The sequence below is a fragment of the Zootoca vivipara genome, chromosome 13, assembly GCF_965207765.1.
Source record: "Zootoca vivipara chromosome 13, rZooViv2.hap1.1, whole genome shotgun sequence".
In the NCBI taxonomy this organism is placed as follows: Eukaryota; Metazoa; Chordata; class Lepidosauria; order Squamata; family Lacertidae; genus Zootoca; species Zootoca vivipara.
The window spans coordinates 6113903-6134898 of NC_142596.1; the positions used below are offsets into that span (position 1 = coordinate 6113903).

The following is a 20996-nucleotide window of genomic DNA, read 5'->3' on the forward strand; positions in this document are numbered from 1 at the left end:
GCTGAGTGGGCAATTGAATTCCTCTCTCGAACACCCATGTCACCTCTAAGAGATGCTGCTCTCTTAACTTTTCTTAATTTTAAAAACGGATTGGGGAGGAAATTCAACTTCTTTTGGTAAATGCAGGCAGTAAGCTTTGGGATGGCACACAATTGTTCCTTGAGGTTATTATCGTTTTATTTTTATTCTTTTACAAATGGGACCTGTTTGCAGTGTGGGGGGCTTGTGGCCAGTCAGGCCCCTTTTCTGGCTACTCCATTCCAGCCTGCCGGGTTTTCATCCTCTGTCCCAGCCTTCTGCAGCCACTGAACATACTCAGTCCACATTTGGGGTATTTTCCCCCATCAATGGTTCCTCTTCCCCTTTGTACTTCTGCAAACTTTGGAACCCCCACTCCCACAGTTCTAAGTGTGGTACTGCTTTGGCTACATAAGGATGTAGAGGTTGCTATATTCTATTATTATCTTGTTAATCTATATAGGGATAGAGTGTCATCAGTGGGTATGGGACTTTGAAGAAGGTCTGTGCCCCAAGGAGAATACAGTCTAAAATCTGACACAGGGGAGACAACAGTGGGGAGTGAAGTATGGTGAGGCATACAAGGGAAGAACATAAGAAGAGTCTATCTCCTGCATCAGGCCAATGGTTCATTTAGTGCAGAACTCACAGGTGCCAACCTGAAGCCTCTGGGAAGCCTGCAAGCAGGAAATGAGCACAAAAGCACTCAGGTCCTTAGGCTTTGTTTCAGTGCAACATGAGGATGGTTTGTGTGAAATGAAGAAAATCAATTACTTTCTACATAATTACCACCTGTGAAGGCTACTGGAGTATAGGAGAGACGGTCAGGCAGGAAGCCTCTAGTTCAAATCTAGACAGAAATTCACTTTGTGGACTGAGGCAAGCCAATCTCTCTCCCTTGGGCTCAGTATTCCCATTCTGCAATATGGGGTCAATATTACTGGACTTTTTTGCAGGGTTGTTCTAAGGATTTTAAAAAAGATCACACACAAACACAATTTGATGACCCCTTTCAGGGCAAAACTCCCCCCCCCAGTGACTCACATGCAAAAATAAAGCATAAAATGGAAGCAGTCTATTCCCTATTAAAGCATCTGTTTAAAAACAATTTCACAGCCTGGTACAGCATTCAATACAAAACCAGATTTAACAATTTGGAAAAGGCAATTTTAGAACCAGCTGCTGTATAAATCATTAAGCCCAACCTCTCTGCTAAACTTAGGTCAAAATTAATGGCTTTTAAAGTCTTGTTTAAAAAACAGAACGAAGCCAAAACATTTATTACAAGTATGAGGCTATCACTGCAAAGGTCCTGTCACTAGTGCCCTGCTCTTGATCGATCACTGTTTCTGTTTTGTCTTTTGAAGAGATTTTGTAGACGACCTTGAAAAAAAAATCTTGATGTAATATCCACAATAGCATATTAAAAAAAACCAAACCCAACCACTCCATACCTGAGAAGACTGAGCTACAAAAACAAGGCAGTTGATATAACATGCATAACCTTTTCCCAATGCCTACAACAACCATGGGGGGGGGGGGAAGGAAACCGGTGGCTCAGCTGCCCCCCGGAGAACCACAGCTGGGCTCATAGCTGCCAAGTACCCCGTTTTCCCCAGGAAACCCCCGTTTTTACTTAACTTTTCCCGGTGGTCCCCCGTATCACTTCGTCTCCTGTTTTTCTCCGTTATTTTCTCCTGCCAGCGGCCTTTTTTTCTTTCTGATTTGCCCTTCTATGGGCACAAAAAATGGCTGCCGCCGGCTTCAAAAGTCGCATCTACGCATGTCCGGAAGTGCATAGACGCGACTTCCAGTGTCGGCAGCGGCCATTTTTGGTGCCCATAGATGGGCGGGGTGACACCGGAAGTTGTGTCGACGCAGTTCTGGCCATGTGTAGAAGCTACTTTTGAAGCCGGCGGTGACCATTTTGGGTGCCCATAGAAGGGCAAAGCGACACCGGAAGTTACGTCGACGCAACTTCCGGTGTCACACGGCTGCTGGTCCCGGATTCTGCAGTCCGGGACTTGGAAGGTAAGGCTGGGCTGTGCCCCGATCCAACCCATGAACAATGCGGAGCAAGCACCCCTCGCCGCCCACATGGAGGCGAGGCCAGGGTGCGCTGTGGAAAGAGCTCTGGCCGTTCCCGAGCCCGGCTCCTCCACGGTGTCTCCTCCCTGCTGGAGGGGGGGGTGCCAGAAGGTGATCTTGCCTAGGGCGCAAAAATCCCTAGCACCGGCCCTGAAGATCGGTGTCTTCTTTCAGCTGCTTTCAGGGAGTATCCACTAGTGTTTCCAAGATATATAAATATGACTTTCCAGTATAAATAGGGTTTTTCTAAGAGGTCTGGGCCCTCAGCTTTCAGAAGAACAGGGCCTCCCTGGGTGGCCTTGGCCAGGCTGGTAATTCCTTTGGCCTCCGTTCTCACTTTGTTAAATGGGAATTAGAGAGACAGCTACCCTACAGTTGGGATCGGCCTTTGTCATAGGATGTTTGATGTTAGTGAAGCTGACTAGAAACTGAGGCAGAAGTGTGTGATAATAAATAAAGTTACCTTCTCATCCTTTCTTAAGAAATGCATTTGGGGCTGGATTAATGAATAAGCTAAGGATGATTTAGAGTCCAGGATAAATTGTCTCAAGACAAGGAAAGGCCCATGGTGTACATCGATTTTATCCCATTTTATCCAATCCATTTTATCCCATTATCAACTTTGGTCTAACAGGTGTGGTAGGTTTTTTGGAGAACCACAGAAATATTCAAAACCTATTTAACCACAGTTCATAGAATCAAAGAGTTGGCCTTGTAAGCCACTTAGTAGAGTGCACTGCAGAAAAACGGAAATCCTCGTTATTATGTATTTTTACATGGCTGTTTATTTGTATTTTTTTTAAAAAAATTATACAGTATGGATGTTTTTATGATGGCCTATATTTGTAATATATATTACTATAATATTGTAACATAATATTAATTATTAATATTAATATTAATAATATTAATTAATATTGTAATATAATATAATATTGTAATATAAGGGACCGTTGTTTGGTCCCTGCTACTGCCCACTTAGCAGTTCGAAAGCACATCAAAGTGCAAGTAGATAAATAGGTACCGCTTCAGCGGGAAGGTAAACGGCGTTTCCGTTGCTGCTCTGGTTCACCAGAAGCGGCTTAGTCATGCTGGCCACATGACCTGGAAGCTGTGCACCGGCTCCCTCGGCCTATAACGCGAGATGAGCGCCGCAACCCCAGAGTCGGTCACGACTGGACCTAATGATCAGGGATCCCTTTACCTTTACCTTTTTTTGTTTGTAATGCCTAATAAAGGTTTGGCGAAGTAAGTAAGCATTGCAAGAAAATGACAACGATTTGCATACATTTGCATGTGTATAGATGCAAATTTTGAAATAACAATATAAATGAAAAAGAGATACAATATATCTTACCATAGAGAGATTCGCCCAGATGACCCTTATGGCCCTTTCCATCTCTACAATTCTATGGTTTTAGAGTAGGATTGCTGTACACCTAGAATTTCTCGGACATAGACGATATTCTGCTCTTGCTAGGAGCGTCTGGGTGGAAATTGCTATAATGTCTAGGAAAATCCAGGTGTTTGGCAGCCCTATTCTATGGATTTTCACCTTTTTAAAATATGGCAACCCATTTGCGAACAAAGGTCCATATAGTTAAAGCTATGGTTTTCCCAGTAGTGATGTATGGAAGTGAGAGCTGGACCATAAAGAAGGCTGATCGCCAAAGATTTGATGCTTTTGAATTATGGAGCTGGAGGAGACTCTTGAGAGTCCCATGGACTGCAAGAAGATCAAACCTATCCATTCTAAAGGAAATCAGCCCTGAGTGCTCACTGGAAGGACAGATCCTGAAGCTGAGGTTCCAATACTTTGGCCACATCATGAGAAGTGGAAGATTCCCTGAAAAAGACCCTGATGTTGGGAAAGATTGAGGGCACAAGGAGAAGGGGACGACAGAGGACGAGATGGTTGGACAGTGTTCTCGAAGCTACAAACATGAGTCTGACCAAACTGCAGGAGGCAGTGGAAGACAGGAGTGCCTGGCGTGCTCTGGTCCATGGGGTCACAAAGAGTCGGACACGACTAAATGACTAAACAACAACAAATTCTATTCATGTTATTGGACTCCAGCTTCCATCAGCCCCTTCTGGCATGGCCATCGGTCAAGGATGCTCCTGGCCAGGAATGATGGGAGAGCCAGTGTGGTGCAGTGGTTAGAGTGCTGGACTAGGACCTGGGAGATGGGGGTTCAATCCCTGCTCACCCATGAAACTCACTGGGTGTGAACCTGGGCCAGTCGCAGCCTCTTAGCCTAACCCACCTTGCAGGGTGGTTGTGAGGATAAAATGGGGCGGAAGTGAACACTATATGCCACCTTGAGCTCCTTGGAGGAAAGTTAAGATATAAATCTGATGAATAAAAATGAAGGAGCATAATAATAGAGGACACAATTGATTCAGCAGTACAGAAATGCCTGAATGAGTAGACATGCTGTCCAAATGATGGTGGGATGACTGTGTACACAGCATAGGCAACAACTGTGCTCTCTTTTCACCTTCAGCTCTTTCAAAAACTGGCATCCATCTGCAGCCGAGCAAGAGAGCAATCTGAGAAATATCCTCTGCGACATTGTCAGGGGGCTGGGGAGCAAAGCCTGCAGCTGGCCGTGTGGACATTAACAGTGAGTGAGATTTGACCCATTTCTCTTGGTGCAGGTGACACATAACTCTCTGGTAAAGTACTGAATTGGCTGGACAACTAAGTGGCTCTTCCTTGATAATTAGTTATATATTTATCGTTTCTCTGCTGCATATTAGAAGGTAATCAAACTTGCAGTAATAAAATGGGCCAGATCCATTATTCCATAGGTCTCCAAGGAACACAATCAATACCCTTTCAGGTTCAAATGGATTTCCCTTCATTTGGTTTCAGGCCCAAGTTTAATTTATATATTAAAAAAGCAGCTTAGAATTAAAGATGGCCATTTAAGTACTCAAAAACTGTGGATGTGAGCCATACCAAGATTGCTTTTTCAAAGACCGCTTCCATTCAAATGGCAGAATGTGAGATTATTGCTCAATCACAAAATGTATGTTTCATAAGGTGATAGCCAAACTCTATACATTTTAAAGCTTTTAAAACTCATAAAGATCTAATTCTAATTGCACAAGGAAAATGAAACCCATACACTCAAAACATTATGACTGCGTTTTTGTAAAATGAGAAAGAAAGAAAGACCGTTTTTACATGTAAAAAAATTAAGCAGGAATAGAGGTGTTAAATAGTAAATAGAAAAGGAACTGGCTGTATTTTCTCATGTGGATGAGTTCTGATGCTTTGTGCTTGGGTGCTAAAACCCTTTTTTATACATAGCTGCCAAGTTATCCCTTTTTTAAAGGGATTTTCCCTTATGCTCAATAGGCTTCCTCGTGAGAAAAGGGAAAACTTGGAAGCTATGTTTTTTATAGACAGGCAAGCATGACAAGGAGTTAGAAAATGACCACTATGCACTATGGTGGCCATGAATCCCACAATCAGAACAGCAAGGAAGTGTTGTTTTACATTGTCTTGGCATCATATCCCAGATTAAAGTCCCATCCTTCCTCTGAGAAAAGGTGGAAGTGGTTACCTGCCATTTACCATCACTCACAACAATCAGGTGAGATAAATTGGGCTGGGAGAGAAAGAGGCCTGATTCACAGATGCCAAATCAGGGTTCATTAAACTACAGTACACTTTCTTAATTGTTCATTTGTTTGAACCCCGCTGAGCAGCTTAACTATGATTTGTTTACTGGTAACAAACTGTGATCTAAAGCCATGATTTGCTCTTGGCTTACAAACTTTGGTTTTTACTAAATAACTAAGAAGAGCCTGCTAGATCCGGCCAGTGGCTCATCTAGTCCAGTATCCTGTTCTCACAGTGACAGATGCCTGTGGGACTCCTGCAAGCAGGACCTGAACACAAGAACAGTCTCCCCTCTGGCAGCCTCCAGCAACTGGTATTCAGAAAGCATGCTGCCTCCAAGCATGTTTCAGCTGTGGCCTGGTGTTATGCATGGATCCAGCACCCTTCCTTAACCATGGTTTCTTCAACCACCCCATCTCACATGCTCACCAAACAACAAAAGCACTTGGCAAGAGCAACCGGGAAACCAACCCAACCCAAGCTCTCTGGTATGTTGAAAGGATAGCTCAGTTGGTAGAGCATGAGATTCTTAATCTCAAGGTCATGGGTTCGAGCCCCATGTTGGGCAAAAGATTATTGCTGTGCAGGCGGTTGGACTTGAATGACCTTGGGGTCCCTTCCATCTCTCCAGTTCTATGATTCTATTGGCACCCAAAAATTCAGAGGTGGCCTAATAGTAATGAGTCACAGGATACTGGAGCAGGCAACAGGTGGCCTCCCCTGCTAAGAGAAGGGTGGCTGATTTAAGCTGGGTGAGTGTGAAGAGGAAAACAGCAGTTTGGGTTGTCTGGGGGAGAGAGAGGGAAAGTGTCAGGGAAAGAAGAGAGGGAGAGAAGGCTGTGATCTGACTGAGGATCTGATCTGGGTTCACAGGTCTGCTGCTTTTCAGGCATGCCTCCACTTATGCTCTGCCTGCAAATTTGTAATTAAAGCGAGTATTTCAAAAGTGCCCCATGCCATTTGCAGTGCTCTAAATTGTCTCCAAAGGAAGCCAGACTCAGGCACTGCAGGAACTTCTCAACACTCTGGAAAGTAGAGAATGTCCCTCAGCTGAGAGTATGAAATGGGAAAAGTAAACATCCACAGCATGAGCCTTCACCAACTTGGTGCCCTCCAGATGTTTTGGACTACAAGTCCCATCAGCCCTCATTTTCTCTCCTCTCTCCCACCCCCGCCTTGAGCATCTGATTCATTTCAAATACCTGTAGCTTGCTTTTCCATTTCAAATAAAGTTCCCAAACTGAGTTGCAATAATTTGAGGAATCAAAGGAAGTCAAGCAGAATACCAACTCATCAGATTGCAATGCTATAAAAAGCACCACCAGACAGGCCTCCCTTTATACAATATCAGGAGCTGGAATCAGGAGCAGGTCAGTAATAAAGCAGCCAGTGTCAGTTAACTCTTTGTTCAAAGAAACCAAAAACAGTGCAGGCCTAGTGATCCCAGCAACTCTTCCCAGTAGTCTTGCCCCAAGTAGGCGGTTGTGAGGACTGAAGGTCCCTGACTCCCCACCGCTCTCTTAAGACTCTCTCTCAGGTCCTTCCCCAGCAACCTGAGGCTCCTCCATATCGTCTTTCTTTGCTCCACCCTCTTCATTCTTTTTTGTGTTCTGGGAGACAAGGTGGGAGGGGAGCTGGTCACAGCAGGAGGGGAAGACTTCCTGGCTTCTTCAGCAGCCTGCCTGACCTACTCTTGGCCCCCTTCCTCTCCAGCCTCTGCTTCTGCTTTTGAACTGCTCTCTGCCCCAGCCTCTTCCTGCTCATCGAACCCTGTTACCTCTTCAGCTTCTGACACCTTCTCCTCCCAGTCTCCTCCCTCTGACCATTCATCGTTGTCCCACCACTGATCCTCTGGCTCCGAGCCTTCTTCCCCTGGGGGTTCCCTTGAGGGATCCCCACCATTCCTCTGCATCCAGCCAGTCCATGGCATAGGACCCCCAAGAAGCAGTCGTCATGGGAAAGACCTGGAGAAGGGCCTGTGCTGAAAAGTCGTGATTCTCAGGCATGTTCAGATAGGAGAAGAGGACCTCCTAGCATTTGTTGTATGCAAAGGGAAGAGCAATTGTGTTTCCTCCAGAGGTGGTGGGTGGTGGTTGCCATCTATGACACAATTTGCATGCTGCAGGTCTCAGATTCCCCCCCCCAGGTTTTTCCTGCTCCAGGCAGCTGCTGCCTAGATTGCTGGCTACCCCACACCAGAGGATCACACAGGGGCTGGCAGGCTGCAAATCGTGGGGAGCAAAGCCATGCCAGACTATTCTTCTTCCCTATGATCATTCCAGGGTTCTCTCACTATCTGGGCCAAGCATCAGCCACCTCCATCCTGGCTCTTGCCCACCCCTTGCTTTCAGCTCTCAGTTTACCCTCCTTTAGCCCTGTATCACTCTCTGATGTCCCCTCCCTGCATAGGCAAATAAATGTCCACTAGCTGTGCTAACAAAGCCGCCCCCCCTGCTTTCCTAACCTTTGACCTTTGTCTGTGCAGTTTGTTGTCTTCTGGTGTCTGTTTGATGTTGTGCGTCATTGCAGGTCATTTGTTCTGGAAACCAGCTGGAATAATGTAGAAAAAACCCCTGATTGCTCGTAGGAGATCTCCTCCAACATTTCTCTGATGAAAATAGCGACGTCCCATTCCATAATAATAATTTTACTATTTATACCCCACCCATCTGCCTGGGTTGCCTCTCTGGGTGGTTTGTAACATATTTATAAAGTGCAGCTTTAACATTTATAAAAACATCATTTAAAAGTTTCCCTATACAGGGCTGCTCAGATGGCTCAGGGGTCGGATAAATCCATAGCCTACAACATTTCTGCAATGAAAATAGGGACGTCTTAAGGAAAAGCAGGACATTCTGGGATTAAATTAGAAACAGAGACTGCTTTTGTAGATCTCTACGATGTCCCTGGAAAATGGGGACACTTGGAGGGCATAGCTGTCAAGTTTTCCCTTTTCTCGCGAGGAAGCCTATTCAGCATAAGGGAATTTCCCTTTAAAAAAGGGAGAACTTGACAGCTATGTTGGGGGGTCTGCTAGGATGCTCAGGACAATATGGGCCTAAGCTGAGAGCCACCACCTGGACTTTGAAAAGAATTAAAATTATGCAAGTGTCCATTTTGTGTTTGCTTTTATAGGTAGGGAGAGAGATGAATTCTCTACCCAGTTTGAATTTAATTTCCAGTTGGGGGAGTAACCCAGGTTCCAGTTGGCAGAGGGATGGTTTCTTGAATAGATCCAGGGAATCTACATTCCACAATGTTCCAATCAAGAGTTTGGGTAGAGCGGAATGTGTTCTGGACTTAAAAGTTCTGTTCTTAGACTTCAAAGTGGCAACATTCTTAGCGGCATGCGTCACCAATTGTAGGATCATATAAAGGTACAGTGATACCTCGCAAGACAAAATTAATTCGTTCCACTAGTCGTTTTGTGTTGCGATAATTTCGTCTTGTGAAGCGCGGTTTCCCATAGGAATGCATTGAAATTTAATTAATGCGTTCCTATGGGAAAAAAGAAGCGCCCCCCCCAAAAAAGTCGCCGACTCACCCGCCACGGCCGGAAGTCTTCAAGGCTCTGGGGAGGGGGAAGCAGGAGGAGGGCCAGGGGTCTGGAAGGAGTCCGGAAGTCATACAGAGATTGGAGAAAGCAAGACGGAGTCGCGGGGTTTCCTCCTGCCGCAGCCTCTACTCCTTCAGGCGCAGCCACTGTTCCTGCCAAGGGCCGCCTGGCGAGCCCCGCTGCTGCTCCTGCCGGAGCCATGGAAGCCACTGAGGAGGGCAAGGCCGGAGCCGCGGAGGCTGCCATGAGCACCGCGCCACTGCAGGAGGCAGAAGCGGCGGCCGTGGACGTCACCAGCGGAGCCGTCCAAAAAATCGCTAAACGCTTTCGTTTTGAGATTTTTTTATTGCATGAGGCGTTCGTCTTGCGGGGTACCACGGTAAAGGTAAAGGTACCCCTGACCATTAGGTCCAGTCGCAGACAACTCTGGGGTTGCGCGCTCATCTCGCTCTATAGGCCAAGGAAGCCAATGTTTGTCCACAGGGTCATGTGGCCAGCATGTTGCAAACCAGAGCAGTACACAGAAACACCGTTTACCTTCCCACCAGAGCTGTACCTATTTATCTACTTGCACTTTGATGTGTTTTTTAACTGCTAGGTGGGCAGGAGCTGGGACCAAACAACAGTAGCTCACCCCGTCGCGGGGATTTGAACCGCCGACCTTCTGATCGGCAAGCCCTAGGCTCTGTGGTTTAGACCACAGCGCCACCTGTGACCCGTGTCCGTGTCATATAGGAACTTTTTTATACGCCCCTGAACAATGCATTTTCTGTTACTTGTCCCATGAAAATCACCAGGTGTCCCATCATTTATCTCATATAAATGTTCTCCTACTGGTTTGGCATTTGATGGCATTTGATGGTGTGAGGGACAGGGGATATCGCGAAGTCCCTCCCCTCCTGAGTTCAAGCCCGTCCCCGAGCAAAGGGGAAAGCAGGGAGAGTTCCGATTCCAGTGGGGAAGCAGGAAGTCGTGTCCGAGGCTCAGGCAAGGTAGAGGAGCCAGGGTCCCAGGTGGGACAGGAAGGGGCAAGCAAGGGGGGAAGACCCATCCCCCCAACTCCAGAATTACGCAGGAAGAGGAGGGGCAAGAGGATGGGTCTGCCAAAGCTTTTGTGTTGGAGAAAGACGCGCCAAAAGCCATTAGGAGGTTCTGAAACCGACTGACCACATCACTCCGTGTAAATAGCAATGACGTGAGCACTGTAAATACGCAGCACCAATAAAAGAATAAAATGCAGAGCTGCGTGGTGTCGTTACTCTGAAGTAGTCCACTCCGGCCACCGTGACAGCAACCTCCTAATCATTTTTGGGCTACTTTGGAGTTGCCGGGATGAGCGTGTCAGAGGCGGAGAAGTGGCGGCAGATCGCGGAGCAAGCCCAGCTAGAACTGCAGCAGCTATCGCTGCAGGCGCAGGGAGAATTGAAGGCAGCTAAAGAGGAGACTAAGAAGGTCCAGGACGACAGGCTACAACTTGCGGAACAGGTGAGAGAGCTTCAGGAAAAAGAGCAGCAATTAAGGGCGGTGGCGGTAGACCTCCAAAACAAGCTGGATGCAGAGAAAAACAAGGCGGGAGGGGCACCCCAAGTCCAAGTGCTGCCAGGAAGGAGAGCTGGGACCCTAGTTAGCAAGTTCAATGGAGACCCGAAGGAATTTCAAGGCTTTGAGACTGAGATTGTGTATGCTCTTGAGCTGCACCACGATGAGTTCCCTGATGATGAGCACAGAGTAGCGTTTATTGTGGAGCACCTTACCGGGGCAGCCAGGGAGTGGCTAAGACCGTTAATTGCAACAAGGAATCCTTGCATGAAGAATGTCAAACTATTTCTAGAAGGTTTGAAAACGATGTATTCGTCCGATAGTCATATGGACCAGACTAAGGAGGAACTTCATAATTTACGCCAAGGAAATATGACAGTTCGCGCGTATTGGGCGAAATTCACCATGCTGGTGCACAGATTGGGGTGGGAACTGGGGTCCCCCCCAATGCAAGCGGCGTTCTACTTGGGGTTGCATGAGGAGGTGAAGGATGAGCTCTCGAGAGGTCCAAAGCCCAGTGATATGGATCAGCTGAGCAAAGCGGCTCTGGCGGTGGGGGTGAGACAGGAATCCCGGTGGAGCGACAAACAAGCAACGCGCGCAAAGCGGGCTTGGTTCCCACGGTCGCAGGAGAAACCACTCCCCCAACAACCCTTTCAAGCCACGCCTGGGGCCAGCCAGGACCAGGAACCCATGCAGATTGATAGCGCGCGCGCGCGGGCTTTTCAAACCCCAGCGGCGCCAAGACGCAAGGAGGGAAAGGGCGGGAATTGCTTTCTCTGCAACTCCCCACAGCATCTCGTCAGAGACTGCCCACATCGCAGGGAGTGGCAAGGAAGGGCGGGAACGGTGGTGCCCTCCCCCACTGACGCAGCACCACAGCAGGGAAACGGGAAAGCCTGGCTGCAGGAGACAAGGGGCAGCAGCCAGGCACAGTCAGCAGACAACAGCCCCAGCCCACCCACCCGCACAGAGAGGAGCAGAGCCAGCCCACCCCTCCCAGAGCAGGAGTGGTTCTAGAAGTCACGCTAACGCTCCCAAATGGCTATCCCCTGACAGTCCTTGCCTTAATTGACAGTGGTGCCTCAGCGAACTTCTTCTCGAGAAACTTTGCAGAAGAGCACCAGATCCAGCTTCTGCAGCTGGATTTTCCCCTTCACGTGGCAACCATTGACGGCAGAGAGCTGCTGGGGGGGGCCATCACTCATCAAACCCCCCCCCCATGAGAATGACGGTGGGAAGGCACTCAGAGACACTGGCATTCAACGTCACCACCATCTCAGACCCCCCCATCGTCTTGGGCATGAGCTGGCTGGCGCGCCACGACCCCTCCATCAGTTGGCACCAGAGATGCATCACTTTTGGATCGGACTTTTGCCTGGAACATTGCATGCAGCACCAACCAGGGGAGGGGCCTCCGATAGCCACGGTGGCCACCATGCACGTCAAAGGGGGTGAGGCGATACCCAAGCCGTACTGGGACCTGCAGGAGGTCTTCAGCGAAGCGGAGTCCGACCACCTACCCCCACACAGGCCTTTTGACTGCCAGATCAACCTGGTGCCAGGGGCAACTATACCCCCAGCCAAGCTGTACGCCATGTCAGACCAGGAACTGGAGGATCTGCGCGCTTTCATCGACAAGAACCTCAAGCGGGGGTTCATCAGAGAAAGCAAGGCAGCAGGGGGCAGCCCAGTCTTCTGGGTGGACAAGAAAGACACGCAACAGCGCCGCCTGGTGGTGGATTTTAGACGGCTGAATTCGGTGACAGAGCCAGTGGCTTTCCCCATGCCCAGAGTGGATGATCTCCTGACAGCAGCACGCAGGGGCAAGATCTTCACCAAGCTAGACCTGAGGGGGGCGTACAACTTGATCAGGATCCGGGAAGGCGATGAATGGAAGACCACGATGTTCACGCCTCTGGGCTCTTTTGAATATCTGGTGATGCCCTTCGGGTTGCAAGGGGGCTCAGCCTGCTTCCAGGCCTTCATGCACCACGTCCTGGGGTCCCTCCTCTTCAAGAACTGCCTGGTCTTTCTGGATGACATCCTTATCTATTCCAATGACCCAGTGCAGCATGTGAAAGATGTCAGGGAAGTGTTGCAGCGCCTGAAGGAGAACCACCTGTATGTGAAGCTGGAGAAGTGCAAGTTTCACACCAAGGAGGTGGACTTCCTGGGCTACAAGCTGTCAGACAAGGGGCTGGCGATGGACAAGGACAAGGTGCAGGCCATCCTGGACTGGCACAGCCCCAGGACGCGCAAAGATGCCCAACGCCTACTAGGCTTCGCCAACTTCTACAGGAAGTTCATCAAGAACTTCTCTCGCGTTACGGCTCCCATCACTGACTGCCTGAGAGGCAAGCAGAAGTTCAGGTGGACACCAGAGGCGCAAGCAGCGTTCGAAAGCCTCAAGAGGGTGTTCGCCTCGGACCAGAACCTGTTCCACGTGGTCCAGGACGCGCCCCTACGCATTGAGACAGATGCTTCTGAGAAAGCTGTGGGCGCCATTTTGTTGCAACTGGACGCCAACAGGGAGTGGAGACCCTGTGCCTTCTTCTCCAGGAAGTTGACACAGCCCGAGCGCAACTACACCGTGTTTGACAAAGAACTTCTTGCGATCCACGCTGCGTTCAAACATTGGAGACACTTCCTGGTGGGCGCCAAGCACCCCATCCAGGTGTGCACAGACCACAAGAACCTGGAGTTCTGGAGAACTGCCAGGGTGCTCAACCAGCGGCAGATACGGTGGGCAGAGTTCTTCTCGAACTTCAACTTCTCCATACACTACATCCCGGGAGAGCAGAACGTCAGGGCGGATGCCCTCTCCCGCAAGCCAGAGTACATGGAGGAGGAGGAGCCACCAGCCCCAAGGCACATTTTCCCCCCGTCGGCATGGTCCTGCGGAGCAGCAGTGGTGAGCGAGGCAGAACTCACAGCACTGACGGCAGCGGATGACTTTGCCAACCGCATCTTCAGAGAACTGAGAGGGGGGAGGGAGCAGGCAAAAGACTTTGCAGAACGCAGAGGGCTGCTTTTCTACAAGGGTGCACTGTACCTGCCCACCACCCAGCTCAGACGTACGGTCCTCAAACAGATGCACGACAACCCAACGGCGGGGCATTTTGGAAGGGACAAGACCACTCACCTAGTCATGAGACACTTCTGGTGGCCAGGGGTGAGGGAAGATGTTCGAGACTATGTACGGGGCTGTGACACCTGCCAGCGGGCAAAGGTGGTCAGGGCAGCGCCACCAGGGTTGCTGGAGCCCTTAGCCACGCCACACAGGCCGTGGGAAGTGCTGTCCATGGACTTCATCACAGATCTGCCTTCTTCCCGGGGTAAGACCGCAGTGTTGGTGGTGGTGGACCTCATGTCCAAAATGTGCCACTTTATACCGTGTGCCAGGGCAGTCTCTGCAGAAGAGACAGCCAAACTGTTTGTTGATCACGTTTTCAGACTGCATGGATTACCTTTAAGGGTTATTTCGGATCGTGGCCGCCAATTTGTTTCCAGGTTCTGGCGGCGGCTCATGAACCTCCTGCAGGTGGAGGTCAGCTTGTCGACGGCTAGACACCCGCAGACCAACGGACAAGCGGAGAGGGTCAACGCCATTCTGCAGCAGTACCTGAGATGCTACGTCAGCCAGAGGCAAACGGACTGGGTGGATCGCCTGCCACTAGCAGAATTTGCCTACAACAATGCAGTGCACGTCTCCACAGGGGTGTCGCCCTTTAAGGCCAATTACGGGCGCGACCTCAGATCTTTCCCAGAGAGGGAGGGGGAGGAGGAGGAGGAGGGCCCACAGGCTGAGGATTGGGCAGAGGAACTGGAGACGGTGCACCAGCAGCTCAGAGAACACTTGGAGAGGGCCAAGGAAGCGTACAAAAAGGGGGCAGATCGCCACAGGCGACTAGGGGAGGTCATCAGGGTGGGGGACAAGGTGTGGTTGTCCTCGGAGGGCCTTCCCACCAGAGGGAGGTGCAAAAAGCTGGCACCCAAAAGGCTGGGCCCCTTCACGGTCACGCAACAGGTCAACCCGGTGGCATACAGGCTGGCACTGCCAGAGGACATGAGGGTGCATCCAGTGTTTCATAGATCGCTGCTGTCGCCGTACAGGGAAAGCAGCAGGCTCCGAGACAGCGAACAAACCCCCGAGGGAGGGGGGGAGAGGGAAGGCAGGGAGCAACTCAATGAGGCCACGGCCATCCTGGATTCAAGGTGGGGGGTGGGGGGACTGGAGTACCTCATGGCATGGGAGGATGCTCCACCGTCCCAGAATGAATGGGTCCCAGCCACTCAGATACAGGAGGAATTCTTGGTGGAAGAATTTCACGCCCTCTTTCCCCACAGACCCAAGCCCTGGCACATGGAAAGGGAGGGGGAGGAGGAGGAGGCACGGGAGAGCAGCTCACCATGGCGCTGGGAAGCGGAGTTTGAGGAACCAGAGGATGAGGTATGGGTGTCACCGAGATCCACCCAGTCAGAGGAAGGAGCAGATTGGCAGAACGTTTTTACCCCCACCAGCTCTGACGCCACGGACTTTTTGGGATTCCCGTCCGCCCAGGCGGAAGGGGGGGGCTCGCAGGACTGGGGGGAGGTATTCACACCAACGGGCTCGGAGAGCACTGAGTTCTTAGGCTTCCAGTCGTCACCGACACATGGGGGGGGCCTGGGGAGGGGTGAAGGAGAGCTTGGGAGGGGGGTGGATGTGAGGGACAGGGGATATCGCGAAGTCCCTCCCCTCCTGAGTTCAAGCCCGTCCCCGAGCAAAGGGGAAAGCAGGGAGAGTTCCGATTCCAGTGGGGAAGCAGGAAGTCGTGTCCGAGGCTCAGGCAAGGTAGAGGAGCCAGGGTCCCAGGTGGGACAGGAAGGGGCAAGCAAGGGGGGAAGACCCATCCCCCCAACTCCAGAATTACGCAGGAAGAGGAGGGGCAAGAGGATGGGTCTGCCAAAGCTTTTGTGTTGGAGAAAGACGCGCCAAAAGCCATTAGGAGGTTCTGAAACCGACTGACCACATCACTCCGTGTAAATAGCAATGACGTGAGCACTGTAAATACGCAGCACCAATAAAAGAATAAAATGCAGAGCTGCGTGGTGTCGTTACTCTGAAGTAGTCCACTCCGGCCACCGTGACAGCTGGCATACACAATGTTAGAAGATGAGCAATTGAATAGTCCTGAGATGGTATGTTGGATGTTGTTGGGGCTAGATCCAACATACCATCTCAGGACATATCATATCATCTCAGGACATCTCAGGATCTGGCCCCAACAACATCCAACATACCATCTCAGGACTATTCAATTGCTCATCTTCTAACATTGTGTATGCCATCAAATGCCAACAGTGCCCTTCAGCTCTCTATATTGGACAAACAGGCCAAACCCTACGCCAAAGGATAAATGGACATAAATCTGACATCAGGAACCAGAAGACAGAGAAACCAGTAGGAGAACACTTCAATCTCCCAGGACATTCTATACAAGATCTCAAAGCAGCTGTTTTATTACAGAGAAATTTCAGGAACAGACTGGAAAGAGAAGTTGCTGAATTGGAACTCATTACCAAGCTTAAAACCATGGAGCCACCTGGGATGAATAGAGACATCAGATTCTTATCTCATTATGCATGATCAAGGTTTCTTTAGCGCCTCAGCCCTTGCTCCCCCCCCCCCAGGACTAATTGCAGTCATCAGCAGCCGTTAACAGCCATCCACAGGTTTACCACTCCCATCAGCCCATCACCCATTCCCACCCACCCCCACCACCCTCTGTATATATATAAGGGTCTGACACTTCTGTTTCCAGTGTATCTGAAGAAGTGTGCATGCACACGAAAGCTCATACCAAAATAAAAACTTAGTTGGTCTTTAAGGTGCTACTGAAGGAATTTTTTTTATTTTACAGCAAATTGTGTGATCAAAATATGGGGGGACGGACTTGTTAGATAAACACTAAAACAGCATGTATGGTGTATTCTGAATGTGACTCCGATTATGTAGTGCAATTTACTATATATTTATTTCATAAAAGCTTGTAAAAAAAACCCCTCAAAGTGGTTTACAAAAAAGATAAAACAATAAAATTATCAATAAGAAGGCATTGTCTCTTTCAATGTAGTCTGCAGCTTCCATTCATTTCAATGGGGCTTGCAGGGAGAACACTCTTGTGGATGTACCGGTAATTCCTCACCTCCGGCACCAAAATGTGCCAGGCCAGCACAAACTTGCAAAGACCTGAACTTACCTCCTATTTGGAAGCCCTCAGCAGGGGCAGATTTAGGAGAGCATGACTGGCTTGCCCACACTGGGTGCTGAGCCGAGAGGGGGCCTCAGGGGGTGCTGCAACAATGACTTGGAACAGAAGGCGAGAGCCAGGGTGTGTGCAGAATTTGGGTGTCGCACAGGGCGTAGCTGAGATTTGAAAGCTCAAAATCTGCCACTGCCCTCAGGCACCTTATTGTTCCCCAGGCTCAGTTTCTCAGTCTGTAAAATGGAAGTTCTAACTATGGCTGGAAGTAAGTGTGAGCTACAGTTTCACTGGCAAACCACTCTAAACACACAGGCCCTGGGTTGTTGCAAGGACAAATAGTATTTGTATTATTTAGCGTGTTGCCATAGAAATAGGTAGCTATGGTTGTTAACTGAAAACCAATTACCCAACATGTTTTGGATTAAGTCAGGCTTCTCCAACCTGGCGCCCTCCAGATGGTCTGAATGCTAGCTGGGGCTGGTGGAAGTTGAAGTCCAAAACATCAGGAGGCAACTGGGTTGAAGGAAGGCTGGGCTGTATTTGTGATACATTCCTGCCTGCACTTCCCTTCCCATCCTTTGTTGTCTTTCCCTGTCCTCTTGCACTTTTCTTACGCATCAGGCACGCTGAGAGCACCATAGAAATACCAGTCATAATGTGCTGGGCATAGAAAGGGCAGCTGGTGCATTATGTGAACAACAGCATGCACCCAGTCACGCTTTGCACAGCCCACCCAACACCAGTTTAGCCAGCAAGCACTGGGGATGAATAAACTGGGGCGCAAATATGAGAATTTCACTTTCTCTCAGTTTCTTATTTTTCTAGTCCTAAATTCAGTTTCTCCACACTTCCACATCAGTTAGCAAACTTTTTTTTTTAGGTCCTGAAAATTCTTCAGCATTTTAACGTGCATTTTATACCTAATACAGTACATAACATTTCTTGTAAATGGCTTAGAGGTTTTATTACAATCAAGTGATATATTTAACTTGCCAAATAAAGTCAAGCAATAATATTTTTGCAAAGCAATTTTCTCTAACATGATGTGCTTTCGTACATCATTTTCACTAATGCATGCATTTATTTGCACACTACCCTAGTAGACACATTTTTTGGTACACATCACTTGGGCTGGAGAAATGCAAAATTTGGAGAAGTGTGAATTTCAAAGGATGGCCGCATTTTGCTCGGCACAGTTTTGGAAATGGCTAATTTGGTGACTTTGCCTTTAAATGAAAACAGACTTGAATTTCCCCCTCATCCCTAAATCTGGGACTGCTATATTTTATAAGGCAGCACAACAGTTGAGTGGGCAGCGCGCCTCAACCTTCCTTGCTGAACAGCTGTGGCAGAAGATATCACTCACCAGTTGCCTGCTTTGGGTCAACCCTGTTAGGAAGGAAAAGAGGGAGGGAGGCAGCTCTCACACTTACTATGAGAATGAACGTCCCCAGGAATTCTGAGAGGCCTTCCTTCACCAAGCGGTTCTTCAGGGCAAATTTTTCCTTGAAACTCCTGTTCATTTTCTTGCTCATTTTGGCTCCTCCTTGCTTGGTGCTTCTGGAGCAAGGCAGCAGAAGAAGGGTAGTAGCTTTACAATTTTCTCTGCAATTGTCACTTACTTCCCTCCCTTTTCTTCTTCTTAACTTTGGCACACCTCCTCATATGTTGAAATATGAGCTGTGGAGTGCCCTAACGCAGTCCTTGCAATCATCCGCTCGTTCCAGAGCTTTACAGAGGCCACTTCACATTCTCTGCTCGTTCATTGAGAGCTTCCATCATGTGCTTTTCCTTTCTGGTCCTGCAGGCACTATTTATATCAGGCCTGACTAGATAATTACGTCAGCTCACTTCCAGGAGCTAGCCCACACTTTCCCTCCTAATTTCTGGCTCTCTGGATTAATCATTATCTGCTAATCACGACCCCCCCTCCAAAATAAACACCCATGCAATTAAACAAGCTGAGGGCAGGGGGGGGGCAGGACAGAAAGGCAGGAAAAATGATCTCTTATATCACCTGCCAAATGCAAAAGCACTGCAGTAATTGCCTGGTGTTTTTTTTAAAACAACCCTCAAAAGATTTTTCTTCTGGATGGTTACCAGGAGGTGTGTCCATACTGAAAAGGTGAGAGTCAGATTACTGCTCGCAGTTGTAGAATGCATTCTGTCTCCACATGCCCAGGTGAACCGAGGGCATTGCAGACAAGGCGAATCAATGGCATTGCTCTGGCATCCCACCAGAGAATCTTCTGGGTGTTAAAAATATCAGGAGAGCTCTGCTGGATCATTCAGACTCCTCTGTCCAGGAGCTTCTCAAAGCAGTTTACAAGTAAGCAAAGAAAAAACCCACAAAGGTCCAATCATTACAAAACAAATTGGCTAATACTAAAAAGAGGAACAAAGAGCAGCACCAGCTATCAACATATTAAGCAGGAACAGAATCAAAAACTTGCTTAAAAATGAAAGGTTTTCAGTTCCCGGTAGAACAAAGAGAAGAAGAGGACCCCTAGCCTCTTGAAGCAGGGAGTTCCACAGACAGGGCCACCACAGAGAAAGCCCTGCCATGTGTCGCACCATGGGGGGGGGCAGGGGCAGCAGCGAATCTCAAAGGATTTTAGGCAGAGTCACATAAGAGGAAACCACCCTTCAAGGAGCATGGTCTCAAGCTTTTTTAGACTTTAAAGGGCCTCAGTTCAAGTAGATCAACAGCCACTTCGGGTCTTAGATCACAGGTTCATTCCTTGTGGAGCCCTTCAATTTCTCTTTGTTCTCCCGTCTGGTTGTGGATCATGTGGGATGGAACACTGGGACAGACAAGTCACAACAGTTCCTACAGTGTCCACTAACAGGAACTCACCTGGAGGGACACCTGACTAAGTTCAGTTCCTGTTCCTCCAGATATGCAGATGTGATGGATTAGCTGGCAGACAAAAGCCCCTAGTCAGCAGCCATTCTCTCTCTTAGCCTTTTCTCCTTCAACGGGAACTCATCTCCAGAGAATCTCCAGTTAGGATGGTTCTCCCTCTTGGCCTGCTGCCAAGAGAGAGACCAGATGGAGCCTCACTTTACTAAGTAGACTCCAGATGTATATATTTGTAACTTTTCTACGCAAGCCTGCCTTTCTGAGATTATGCTGTTAACTCAGGATGAACCTGTAAGTAAACTCTATCTTATTTTATGAACACCGTGTTGTGTATTTCTTTTAAGAGGGACAAAGGGGATTGTCAGGAAGTATAATATTGAAGTATAATATTGTTGTAGAGGTTCTAGCAAACCTAACACTCACACTTTGCTGCGCACAAAAGGGGAAATGTCACTCTGCTGATATTGGAAGCTTGCTAACACAAGCTTGGATAGGATCTATCTAATAATATATCCTAATCCACATCCCTAACATTCCCACAGATCAGAGGCTCCAAACTTGGACCCCAGTCCCCAAGTGGTCCCAAGCAGTCTCTGTAGTTGCACCCAGGGCCTCAAGGCACAACTCCGCAATCAAATCTGATTTCCCACTGGTACCCTGGGAGTCCCTTTCATCTTTTTTTCCCTCTTGCTGCCCCTGGACCACTTCATCCCCTGCTCCAAAGTCCTGCCACCTTCTTCAGGAACAGTTTGCCCAGTCACCCAAGCTGACAGCCACGTAGTCCCCTCTCTGGTTATTCCCAATGTCTCTTGTGCCCCTCATGGGCCCAAATAAAGGCAGGTAACACAGCATCCCTTGCTCCCCAAACTCACAGGACCCTGGCTGCTGGGGCCTGCTTAAGGACTGCACTCAGTATAGGGACTGATCCCCACCCCACAAGGCCATCTTGGGGCACCCAGAAGGCAAAGTCATGGGAGGGTTTTATCTCACCCAGTTCAGCAGGCACTACCCTGCCTGGTGCATGTGCCCACGGATCTCCAACTTTCC

General features: G+C 48.9%; 1 protein-coding gene across 1 annotated transcript in view; it reads right to left on the reverse strand.

The window, feature by feature from the left end:
- The window catches only part of AQP9 (aquaporin 9), a 43353-nt gene extending 24113 nt beyond the window's left edge, over positions 1–19240 (reverse strand). The window contains exon 1 of the mRNA XM_035131855.3: positions 18520–19240. Within this exon, the coding sequence (XP_034987746.2) occupies positions 18520–18621 (102 nt within the window). The 5' untranslated portion in view covers positions 18622–19240. The remainder of the gene's footprint in view (positions 1–18519) is intronic.
- Positions 19241–20996: the final 1756 nt, after the last annotated feature.